Source organism: Rhinoderma darwinii, chromosome 1 (genome assembly GCF_050947455.1).
Source record: "Rhinoderma darwinii isolate aRhiDar2 chromosome 1, aRhiDar2.hap1, whole genome shotgun sequence".
NCBI lineage: Eukaryota > Metazoa > Chordata > Amphibia > Anura > Rhinodermatidae > Rhinoderma > Rhinoderma darwinii.
This window is the reverse complement of record NC_134687.1, coordinates 294,244,103-294,256,935: the sequence shown is the minus strand read 5'-3', so window position 1 is coordinate 294,256,935 and position 12,833 is coordinate 294,244,103. Positions and strand designations below refer to the sequence as shown.

The 12,833-nt window shown below is 43.1% G+C and overlaps 1 protein-coding gene across 2 annotated transcripts in view; it reads right to left on the bottom strand.

Moving 5' to 3' along the window:
• PTBP1 (polypyrimidine tract binding protein 1) overlaps positions 1–12,197 on the bottom strand; it is a 31,538-nt gene extending 19,341 nt beyond the window's left edge. The window contains exons 1-3 of one of the 2 annotated variants that reach the window (XM_075825354.1): positions 12,066–12,197; positions 9,013–9,043; positions 784–853 (exon numbers count right to left, since the gene is read on the bottom strand). In XM_075825354.1, coding sequence (XP_075681469.1) covers positions 784–853; positions 9,013–9,043; positions 12,066–12,073 — 109 coding nt within the window. In that variant the 5' untranslated portion in view covers positions 12,074–12,197. The remainder of the gene's footprint in view (positions 1–783; positions 854–9,012; positions 9,044–12,065) is intronic. The other variant, XM_075825355.1, reaches the window with a different exon arrangement.
• Positions 12,198–12,833: the final 636 nt, after the last annotated feature.

The following is a 12,833-nucleotide window of genomic DNA, read 5'->3' as shown; positions in this document are numbered from 1 at the left end:
ACTGCACACCAGCGATAGCTGAAGTAGCCCATTGAATAATTGGTTGTCGGGTTGTCCCTGATTTTATCAGAAGTAGCACAGCATGTTGTGCTATTGTTTCTGGTATTTTCAGCCAGGTCTGAGACAGAGGCCCCTACCAGAGCCTCCAGTGCAAATGTGAACAGGCCCTTATTTGATTAATTTATACACTGTCTGCAAAGTTTAAGCCTAAACCTTTGTTTTTTTTATTTTGGCAATGTTCACATGGTTTTTTTGCAGGCAGAAAATTCTACCTTAAGATTCAGTCTGGAATTTTGAGGCAGATTTATCTGCCTGCACGCAGTTTGCCACTGTTTTTGCCTGCGGCCATTGAGCACTGCGTAAAACGCTTTCTCTGCCTCCCATTGATGTCAACAGGAGGTCCGAGACGTAAACACCCGAAGACAAGGCATGCCGCTTTTTTCCCACAAGACTTATGCCGCTTGCAAGGAAAAACAAACTCTTCCGCCTCCCATTGAAATCAATGGGAGGTAATTTTGCCTGCTTTTGGTGCGTTTTCCAACAATGTTCCCGTGTCAAAAAACTCAGTGCGAACTGGCCCTTAAGTCAGCTGAATGAGCACTTTATTTAATTTACACAATTTTACCTATAACATGCCAAGATACCACCCTGTTTGAGCACAATGGCTAGGATAATGGCATATACAATAACTTCTAGTAATTTGACCTATTAAAAGGTCATTGCAAAAATTTAGCTTCATTAAACTAGGAAAAAAAAAAAAAAAAAAAAAGAAGGAAACTTTACCTGCAGAAGCAGAGCTGCTCATGATAAAAGGTCCGTTAGTAACACAAGAGAAAAGGTCGTCAGATCCCCGCTGGAAAAAAAAAAAAAAGGTTAAGACAAGAATGGCATGACGGCACAGAAAAGAAAGTTAAAGGGAACCTGTCACCAGCATTTCACCTGTTAAACCAGCAATACCTGGTGGAAGTGGGTGAAAAATCATTTCTATGTAACCTATATTTATCTTCTAAGTCAACTCTGTACCTTTAGTATTTTGGTTTGTTTTTTTTTGTGTTCCTCCGCTATATGCTAATGGAGAAGAGTCAAATCTTCATTCCTCAAGCCTTTCAGCGTTGGCCCCACCTCCTTACTTTTGATTGAAGGCTCCTCACATATCCCCCAGCAGCCATGGAATCCCAAGCTTGTGCATAGATTTCTTCTGGTGTGCGCACAAAGGGTCACCGGATTACCATAAACGGCACAAAATGTTTGCAGACCATCTATAGTCGGAGGAGGTTTTTAGGAGGGGGGATATCAATGAACTTTTGACAGCAACCAGTGAGGGGTGGGTAGAGTTCAATAGGTGAAAAGTTCCCTTTCTAAAAATATGCGTTTTGCACGAGTTTTCTTAATGTTAAACTACTTCACCAGCTAAAGTTCCAAAACTCAAATTACTGTTTAATTTTAAAGTAGCAAAAACTATGAATGCAAAAAGATGCATAAATAAGGGCATGACATACATGTACCAAATAAACCAGGAAGTAGTAACAGAAAATGTGTTTCCAAGAATTTATTAAAAAACAAAAAAAACCACTAGATTTGCTCACCCAACATATTCCCTGGCGTTTCAGCGTAGTTGCTCTGGTCCTCCCCGCTGCCGTTTGTTGAACATTGTTGCACCGATGGCATGCCTGTATATTGCCTTGATCGTTGAATCCAATCACTTGCCTTAGCAGCCACCACACTGGTATGCCATTGCTACAACCATGTCAATAAACTGCAGTGGGGAGAACTGGAGCAGCTGAACTGGAAAGCCAGGAAACCTGTCGGGTGAGTAATGATGCGTTTTATTGCATTCCATCCATAGCCACTTTGGGCATTGAAGCATAATCAAGGAATGAATGGGGTGGGCATTGAGGAGGCTGTCGACCAATAGGATGCCTCAAACCTGGATTTATTTCAGAAATCCCAGGAATATGAAAAAAAAACAAAAACGTTTTTGTCAAAGTAGTAAAACAGTATATAAATTTGATATAGTCACAATCATAACCACCCGCTGAATAAAGTTAGGCCCTGTTCACTTTTTTAAACATTTGACGCGGAAACCGCATCGGAAAACTTGCCAAAACATTGCCGAATATGCCTCCAAATTGATTTCAATGAGGCGAAGGAGTTTTTTTCCCACGAGCGGGAAAAAAGCGACTTGCCCTATCTTTGGGCGTTTACATCGCTGGACCAAAGGGAGCCAGTGTATTTTGTGGCTTTTTGCCCGCGGCGCTCAATGGCCACGGGCAAACGGTGTGCAGGCAGATCCAAATCTGCCTCAAAATTCCAGGTGGAATTGGGGCAGAATATTCTGCCTGCAAAAAACGAAACATGGCCTTAAAGTGTTGCTGAAAGTTTGACAAAATCAGAAGCTTGGATTGGTGGGGGTCCGAGCACTGAGACTGCCTCCAATCACTATAAGAAAGCGGCTGAAGCGCTCAGCCGCTTCGGCTTTTTCCGGAAATAAATGTATCTGTTTATGGACTCAATAGAAAGTCTATGAGCCCGTACTCCGATACATTGGCTTTCCAGAAAAAGCCCAACACATGAAGGAGCTGAGCGCTCGCACGAGCGCTTCATTCTAGTGACCGCGGCATTTAATTTGTTTACAGAGGGAGTGAGCTCCCTCTGTCACCCATCGGCGGCCTGCAAATGCAATCGCGGGTCTCCGATGGGTTGTCACGGCAGCTTGATGAAAGCCCCCAGTTCTGCCCTGGACATATGCCTATTAGGACACGCCGGAGGCACGTCCTAATAGATTGCCTGTCAGATTTACACTGACAGGCAATAATGCCCTGGTATACAAAGTATACCAAAGCATTATAGCAGCGATCTGAAGTTCGCACAGTTAAGTCCCCTGGTGGGACTAATGAAATAAATAAATGTGAAATAAAGAATAAAAAAGTAAAAAAATAAACATTTTTTCCATAAAAAGTGGTTTTATTAAAAGTGTAAAAAAATAAATAAAAAAGGTACACATGTTACCGCCGCGACCGTAATGACTCCATTAATAAAGTTAATATGTAATTTAAACCACAAGGTGAACGCCGTAAAAAAAAATGCAAAAAACAATGGCGAAATTGAAATTTCTCCATTGCACCCCAAAAAAGTCATAATAAAAACGAATCAAAAGTCCCATGCACCCCAAAACAGTACCAATCAAAACTACGTCTTGTCCCGCAGAAAACAAGCCCAAAAAAATCACTACATTGATGGAAAAATAAAAACATTACGGCTCTTGGAAAGCGACGATGTAAAAACAAATAATTTTAGTTCAAAAGTGTTTTTATTGTGCAAAAGTCGTAAAACATAAAAAACCTCTACATACGTGGTATCGCCGTAATCGTACCGACCCATAGAATAAAGGTAACGTGTTATTTACGGCGTCAATTTAAAACGCATAGAACAATGGTGGAATTTGTTTTTTTTATAATCCCCCCAAAAAGTTAATAAAAAAATTATATGTACCCAAAAATGGTGCTATTAAAAAGTACAACTAATCCCGCAAAAAACAAGTCCTCATACATCTTTGTAGACGAAAAAAATTAAAAAAAAAAAGGTAAAGCTGAATGAGACTATAGAAAAACAAACATAGCCCTAGCTTGGTCATTAGGGCTTAAAATGGGCTGGTCAGTAAGGGGTTAAAGGGAAGGAGTCATAAAATGTATTGTTTTTTTTATTATATTGCTTTTAATATATTAACATATGTGCTCTCATGTTCTACTTCTTACATGGTTCTTACTTTTACTTCTCTATGGGGGCTGAAATTTAATTTTCATCTGTATGTCGATTAACGTCACATACAGAAATGGAATACGGCACATACAACCCCATAGAGAATGCGTACTGGAGCCGTGCCATTCTCGGAAGCGTACGCAGTCTGTGTGGAAATGGTGCATGCTAGTTCGCAGAGCAAAATTCGGCACAATTTTCACGTGGACAGGAAGCCGCTGCCGGACAGTAAGATGACGACTTCCGGCCATATGTTCAGGTGCGGCGGCAGGTAATTTACGTTAGTGTATGCGATGTGTGTATTAGGTTAGTGTATTATATACTGTCTGCAGTGTAGGAGGATTAGATATAGAGCTCAGCAGACGCTCAGAAAATGGCGGCACACAGTGAAGAAGGTTTGAAGATTCAAACCCCTCCTTCTCCTGGCACTAAACAGGAGGGGGGATTGTGTGAGGACACTAGAGAGAGTGACCACCCCAAATTTGCAGCATAAATCAATGCGGTCGATTTACCACATTGACCATGCTGCAATTTTGGGAACTGCTCCCTCTAGTGCCCAGCACATGGAGATGTTATAAATTAGAATCCAATTTATAATATTTCCTGATTTGTGAATAAAAAAAAAATATAACAATGTGTAATCACTTAAATACTAATAGTTTAACTGAAAAAAAAATTCTAGCGACATTCCTTTAAAGGAGATGCTAGAATCTTTGCATAATCATTCTATTATACAGGAAAGATTTGATCATTACAAGAGGCTACTACTTTATTTCAGTTCTTAGCCATTCCTTATCTAATAAGGACAGAATACTATTTTAGTTCGTTTTTTCTATAGAAACAGCTGACAGGCATATTAACCAAATACCTTGAGTGGTCAGGAACTAGCCCCAATTACCAGGTGAAGAGCCTGAGGCAGTGAACTGTATAGCATTATTCCTCCCCATAAATCAAACAAAAGAAACCCATGACTACACCTAGAATAAACCTGCAATAAATGCAGGGCGGGGCAGCATTCCAAGGCTTGAAAAGGATTGCAGTAATGCAGGCACTCCCAAACAAGAGCGGACCAAATCAATGGCTGAAACAGGTTGCCGTAAAAAGCAATGCTAAAACTTACCTGCCAACTACATGCCAGGTAGACACATTGCATTAACACTTCTACAGGAGTCATTGACACAACTGATTTGAAAGCATTCAGGAGCCTTGGCCTATGGAGTAAACTAAATTCACCTTGGGCAGGATTATGACCATCTGAGGGGTAAAGTGAAAGATTGAGAACCTTTTCTTTTGTCCTTCTGTACTTTTTTAAACATCCTGAATGAGCTGCCAGAGTGTTCGCTAGGAGCTCCAAATGAAAGTCAGAAGCCAGCATATTGGTTCTATGGGTGACATGAGCCATACAGCAGTACACTGGTTGAACAGTTAACAGATGCAAACAAGAAAAGTCATCCCCCACAAGTATAAAAACAGCAACACAGTGAGGCCGGATTCACACGAGCGTGTGCGTTTTGCGCACGCAAAAGGCACTTAACAGCTACGTGTGTCAGCAGTATATGATGTGTGGTTGTGTGATTTTCGCGCAGCCGCCATCATTATGACTGTTTGGCGGTTTGTAAACAGAAAAGCACGTGGTGCTTTTCTGTTTTCATTCATAGTTTGACAGCTGTTGAGCGAATCACTCGTCCCACGGAAGTGCTTCCGTATGGTGCGCATGATTTTCACGCACCCATTGACTTCAATGGGTGCGTGATGAGAAATACGTCCAAAGAACGGACATGTCGTGACTTTCACAGCGGACTCACACTGCGTAAAAATCACGCAACTGTCTGCACTGCCCCATAGACTAATATAGGTCTGTGCGACGCGCGTGAAAATCACAGACGTATATCCCGTTCGTCTGAATAAGCCCTAATAGTGATATACACATATATACCGAACTTCAGCCTGAACTGCTGCAGCGTTAACAGAAGAGTCTGCACTAAACTGGACTGACTACAGCATTTACACATTCCACCTTTGCTAAAAAAAAAAAAAACTCCTTAAAAGGCTATGTACACCTTTGACATTTTTTTTTTTTTTAAGTGTGCATCCATGTGATTGGTGCAACTTCCTGAATACATGAAAAAAAAAAAAAGTCCAGTTATAGTTACAGCTGCTTTGTATGTATCCTGTACACAGGGAAGCATCTTGCACTGAATCCTGTGTGTGTTCACCAGGTCAGCAGGACTGACTGGTTCAGTGTCAGTGGGTCCTGAATGTCTGACACGCAGGATTCACCGGTTATCAACCACATCTAAGTTCATTACTTAGCTGGTCTCGCCTGTTATCTATCACTGAACCAGCCAGTCCCACTGACCTGACAGATTCAGGTTTTAGCGAATGTTACAGCTGCCTTGTACCCTGTATACAGAGCAGCTGTATCTCAAAGTATACATTTTAAGAAAATGTTTGGGAAGTTGAGCCAAACTGAAATCATATTTAAAAAAAAAAGTCATAGGTGAACATAGCCATTAAAGCCATTTTTTTTTTAGTTAAACAGTGTATAAGTGATTAAACATTGTTCTAATATTTTTAATTTTTTCACAAGGAAATATTATAAATTAGATTCCAATTTATAACCTTTCCCAGTGCTCACACAATACCCCCTCCTTTATCCTGGCTACTGCCAGGAGAAAGGAGGGGGTTGAATGTTCAAACCTCCTACACAGTGTGCCGCAATTTTTTTTTTAGCAAATGCAGTGTAGGAGGATTAGATACAGTGTAATCACAGTATAACATGAACATACATAAACAAACATAATTTACCTGCTGCTGCTCGCTCCGATCCTAGTCCTTGCTTCTGAACATATGGACGGAAGCCGCGACCGGAAGAAGTCATCTTACTGTCCAGCCACGGCTTCCGGTCCACATGAAAATGGCGCCGGATGTCACTTGCCCGAAAACCTTCGTTTTGGCCTATGTGGGATTGGCGCATGTCCCGTTCCCACACAGACGGCGTACGCTATAGTGAATGGAACGGCTCCCGTTCACTATGGGGATGTATGTGCCGTATTCCATCTCTGTATAATTTTTTTTTTAACATACTAAAAGCAAAAACATAAAATTTCCGCGACAACTGTCCTTTAAAGGACGTGTCACGAATTTTTTTTTTTATATATCAATTTGCTTTTAGTGTTTTTATTTTAAAAAAAAAATTTGTGTTATTTGCTCCCACACAGTCCAAATTGAAGGTCTTCGGACGAGCGACGTCCGGCACCATTTTCTTGTGGACCGGAAACCGCGGCCGGACAGTAAGATTACTACTTCCGGTCGCGGCTTCCGGACTTGTGCACTTGGAGCGGAGGTAGCAGACGGAGTGGACGGACCGGAGGGAGCGGCGGCGGCAGGAGCAGGTAAGTTAGGTCTGTGTATGTACGTGTTTTAGTGTGTGATTACTACTGTATGTAAACCTACTACACTGTATTCGCTCAAAAAATGGCGGCACAGTGTAGGAGGTTTGAACGTTCAATCCCCTCCTTTCTCCTGGCACTAGCCAGGATAAGGGAGGGGGGATTCTGTGAGCTCACTAGAGCGAGTGAGTATTCTCAAATTTTGCAGCATAAAGCAATGTGGTTGCTTTACCACATGTAATGCTGCAATTTTGGGAATTGCTCCATCTAGTGATCAGCGCTGGGAAAGGTTATAAATTAGAATCTAATTTATAATATTTCCTGACTCTTGAAAAAATTAAAGTTAGAACAATGTTTAATCACCTCTACACTAAGGCCTCATGCACACGACCGTGCTCGTAATTACGAGCACGGCCGGTCATGGGCAGCCGGCCGCTTTTCCAAGCCGTGCTCCCATTATAAAGTATAGCAGCACTGCAACATGTTCTATTTTTTTTTTTAACGGCACGGGCACCTTCCCGTGAGAAAACAGGAAGGTACCCGTGGCTAACAGAAGTCTATGGGCCCGTTATTGCGGGTCGTAATAACGACCCGCAATAACGGGTGTTTTTATGGTCGTGTGCATGAGGCCTAACTGTTTAACTAAAAAAAAAATTAAAAAAAATTCTAGCGACACATTACCTTTACGTTTTTCGATAGGTTTTTTTTATGTCCCACTAGGGGCTTTAAGGCAGGAGGCCCTGATTGCAAATCGAATACACTGCACTACATGCGCTGTGCAGTCTATTAGAGCTATCAGAAACCGACGTCAAGCCTTTTTAATTATTTTTTTCTATTACTTTTATAGCTCCAACATATTCTGCAGAGGTTCACACTTACATAATTGGGGATCACAGTCTAAACTCTGTATCGGTATGTTTTTGGGGATCACAATCCAAATTCCATATCAGTAGGTTTTTTGGGGTGTGGGAGGAGTTCCCAGAAGAAAACTCATGCAAAGAGACAACATACAAACTCCATGCAGATTTTGTCCTTGGCTGGATTTGAACCCAGGACCCCAGCACCCAACAAGGCAACAATGCTAACCACTGAGCAACCGTGCTGCCCTCTGACTGTTAGGACCAACTAGGCTTCTGTAGACTGTAGCTGGAGGCCATTGTTAGGCCACCGGTTGCCATAGAAACAATCGGATCGGCACCCACGATCATGCTGCGGGACGTCAAGGTTTTAACTCCTAAGAAACTGATCACTAAGGGGTTAATTAGCAGGGACCACCGTGATCGGTCCCTGTTGATGGAGCTGCGGCAACTGAAGTACGAGACAGCAGTTGCCACAGCTTCTGTATGTGCCAGGAAGGGGGGCCGGAACGGCTGTTCGACCCACAACGTACTATTAGGTCATGGAGAGCGAACAATGCACTCATCATGACCTAGGAGCAAGTCCAGGGGTGAGAAGGGGTTAAAGCAGAAACACCATTTTCAGCTATATGTAGCAAAATCAGGCTGTGGTTTTGGCATTTGAGTGTTTCCCCATATCCAGACATCATCCGCACACGTGTTAAGGTATGGTAACCGGAAGGGCCACATGCTGCATCTGATAACTTGAACCGCAAAATACAGGCATTTCAGAGCACATTCTTGGCAGGCAACCAAGGGCGATAATTACTAATGCCATAGTAACAAGGCAGCCATCCTAGCCCCAGCAGTCTGTACTCAATCACACAAAGCAGTCTTCTAGTCGATTAAGTCAGTGCCAAACTTGTGCTACACAAGTTACACAATTACATTTTACAGGACATTGAACTAACACAAGGACTGTTTATTGCCATTTTATAACAAAAATTAGGACAGGGCAAGGTTCTTACCTTAGTACCAACTGTTATATCTTGAACAATGCTGTAAACAGAGAAGACAACATATTAGGTAAAAGAAGATTGTTCAGTCAATGAGCAACATGATATTTTTTAATGGAAACATTCTAAATGCAACACTGAATCCAGACATTATCTGCATAGTAAGGAACTACCATCAACTGTCAGTGCAACCTAAGAAGTGTAGATAAAAGCCAATAGTCACCAACTGGCTAGCAGTAAATATACATTGGGGAGGGACATCGGGAGCACAGAGAATATATATATATATATATATATATATATATATATATATATATATATATATATATATATATGAAAAGGGACATACTGCAACTAGCTATTACCCCCACCCATAGGACAGTCTACAGGAAATGCTTTGTTACTGTTACCAGTCACTACAGTAGACAAACTGGTTCCAAACCCAGTATGCACAAGCACAGGGCAAAGACTGAAGCCGCCTGAAGAAAACTACATGAACTCAAGTTTCACAAGCTAATCTCAGTCCAACATGGTAACAGGATATGAGTAAGCAATTTTGCATGCAGAAAAGTTATAAATGCCTCCACGTCTATACAATTACAGTTGCTCAAACCAAAGTTACAAAGGCGAAATGGCATCGTACCAGATAACACTTCCTTTTGCTTTTTAACACATACTCCTAAGGCCTTATTCAGACTGCCATGTTTTGTCTGTGATCTACAGACAGTGTCCTGAACCTAGCACAGTACAGGGAGCCAGGCTCCTAGCATTAGTTATGTATGGTGTGGAGTCCGTGCCTCCCTGAAGGAATATGGTGCTGTACTGTATTCATATTTTCAGTATTCCCGCAGAGGCCCCAGGGACTTCTATCATAAACAACTAATTCCACCGGCTGCTTGAACCGTGGTCGCTTAACAGGCCAAACACGCCATCTGAATAAGTGCTTAACCTTATGCCCCACCATACACAGCCTACTGAGGTTTTTATGTGACAATTCCAATGCCCTCCTGTCTAGCATCAGCTCACCTGGCTGCACAAAGACAAAACCTCCTCTCAAGTGCCATCACATTTCAGGAGGACAGTGCTCCCCATTACAAAGCACTCAAGTGGGCATGTGCAGTACTGGATGCAATGGTAAAAGAACAGGTTGCCTAGAGGAGAACTCTTCTAAACCATGAACGCTGTACTATCTGAGTGGTGAGTAGAAGTATGGGGTAGAATTGTAACTGGTCATAAGCCTGAAGTATGTAGGACTCGGCCCATTTTAACCAGATAACCCCTAGCTAGCTGCTCACTTTTACTTTGCACATTAAAAGACCATCAGGAAAAGGGCACATGCAAAAAGCAGCGTCTAATTTTTCCTGTCGAGCTTATTGTGCGTTTCAATTGCTAGTAAAACAGGCTTACTAGCAACGACTGAAACATTGAAAAAATAATAATGTTTGACAGATGGAGCAGACTTGATTGGTTGGCACCAAATTCTTAGTACCACAGATCTAGCGTTTTATAATTAGTGATAATGTACATCTAGGGTCAGCTTAGGCTGTAGCCGTTCCGTTGAGGGGTTCCGTCATTAGATTCGGTCCAGTTAACCCTTCAACGGAAAGGTAAACTGAAACCTTAGCTTCCCTCACCATTGATCTCAATGGTGACGGATCCAGTGCTAATGCTTTCAGTTTGTCACCGTTATGACAGGGTTCTGTTTTCACGGAATGAATAGCGCAGTCACCTACAGTATTGATGCCATCAAAACAGTATCCTTAAACGGTGATAAACTGAAACCATTTGCACCGGATCCGCCACCATTGAAATCAATGGTGATGTAAAGAGAAACCTATGGTCTCCGTTTGGAATCCGTTCATGGGTTCCCCTGACTGAAAGCACAAGCGGAACCCATGTGCTGAGTCCAGACGCAGATGTGAATAAGGCTTTAGCCTTACCTACATAAAATAGTGCTTACAATAGTTTTAAACACAATTGCTAGACTCCGTGGCTACTTCTGGCATGCAAACAGCATTACCACCCCAATGAATCCCCTAGCCACAGGCTGAACAAAACAAAAAAAAAAAAGTTAGCCAGCTGCTGAAACAGAATTACAGGCAGCCATCTGAACTCAAGATCTAGCAGTTTGAGAAGAGAAACGAGTTAGTGTAGGGTCAAATATAAATAAGAAATTAAAACCCCCACACCGAGCTAAACCCTTTATTGAAGGAAAAAAAGGGTGATACTATCCCTTTAAGGCTAGCCGCTGGATAAGCCCTTTGTAAATGAAGCTCATCAGTATATCTACAATGGGTGGAGCATAAAAGAGCAAACAATCGGCAATGGAGGGGATCAATCACCAATATGAGATAAGTCAATAGCCACCCAAATCCTTTGAAGTTGCTATCGGAGTAGTATTCAAGACCCCAGCCAAAAGAGATACCATAAAGCAAGCGATCACGAGCACCGTAGGAGTGTGTGCAGACAATGGGGCGGAAGCCGGAGTGGGGGGGGGGGGGGGCGAGTAATAAACCCAGCTGGAGGATGAACTTTGCACGGGGCCAGGCGTAGTCAAGCGTTAAACATTAGGAAACAGTTACGGGGAACATTCGGTAAAGCCCAAGTACGGCCGTGCCTCAGGTAAATGGGAAGAACACAGGACACCACGTATGCAAATCAAGATGGAAACCACGCGCTGAGCACTTCCTGGAGGATCGCTCAGAACCCTCAGCACACATGGGTGGGGGGGGGGGTGTGTAGGAAGGGTTAATCCCCCTCCGCTGGAGTACTAGCGCTCATTGCCACATCACCTACCCACACGACGTGCACATCCTCCACACATAGGAAGTTTAGCGAAGTTACACTAAACTGCCGACACACCACAAAATACTTATACTACACCCAGCACAAGTACTCCAGGACCAATAACCATACCCCAAATACTACCAAACCCCAAATATACCCGCACATCCTGCCCGAAGCGCCTCCAACCAGTCTCTAACTCCCTGCCTACCACAACGAATACTAGTCTACGGCCTTGCCACTAGAGACCGACCAGGTGTACCACAGGTACCGTAACTCACCCTTCCATGACACACACAAGAACCACCCGCTTCGTAGAGGAGGTGCCGCAATAACCAAGGAAGTATAAGCGACCGCCTCATATAGAGTCTCAAAATGGCGACCGGGCTGATGACGCATAGGTAACCGGTGACTATTGGTTGCTTGAGCAGCTCATCTAGAGCGGAAGGCGGGGCTAAAAGAGTAGATACCGCCCATAATGTTCCCGCCAAGGTGCGTCATTTAGCGTTGACACGCCCACAGAAAGTAGTTGCGAGCCTTGAGCTTGGGCTGGGTGTATATTGGCAATTTGTAGCCAGGGTGTGCTGGGTGTATGTTGGTATTCTGTATCCAGGGTGTGCTGGGCCTGGTTACTTCCCTTTCAGTTAGCATCAGCTTTGCCTGCAGGGTGTTTACAGTTTCCTTGGTTATGTGCAGGAAGAGGGGGAGGGAGGTTTCCTCTGCGTCTACCCCACGCTAGTCTGGTACTGGAGGTTGAGAGACAGAAACTAGTTCTAGCAGCTACATATGAACCTACTAGATGTTATTATGCAGCGTGTGTAACGTAAATGGCGGCTTCATGCAGGCTTTATATAGCTGCTTTATAACCTGCAGTACTATGGGGACCAGGTGTGTTTCGAAACGTCCATAGTACAGGCCCTAAAATGTTAGTGGGAAAGCTGGGTCACAACCCCTGTGGGAACTTGTCTTATTGCGTGGTGGTAGGCACCTACCTTTTCTAGACACCGATATAGTGAAGAAACGGCTCACGGCCGCTTTCTTCCGGTAGC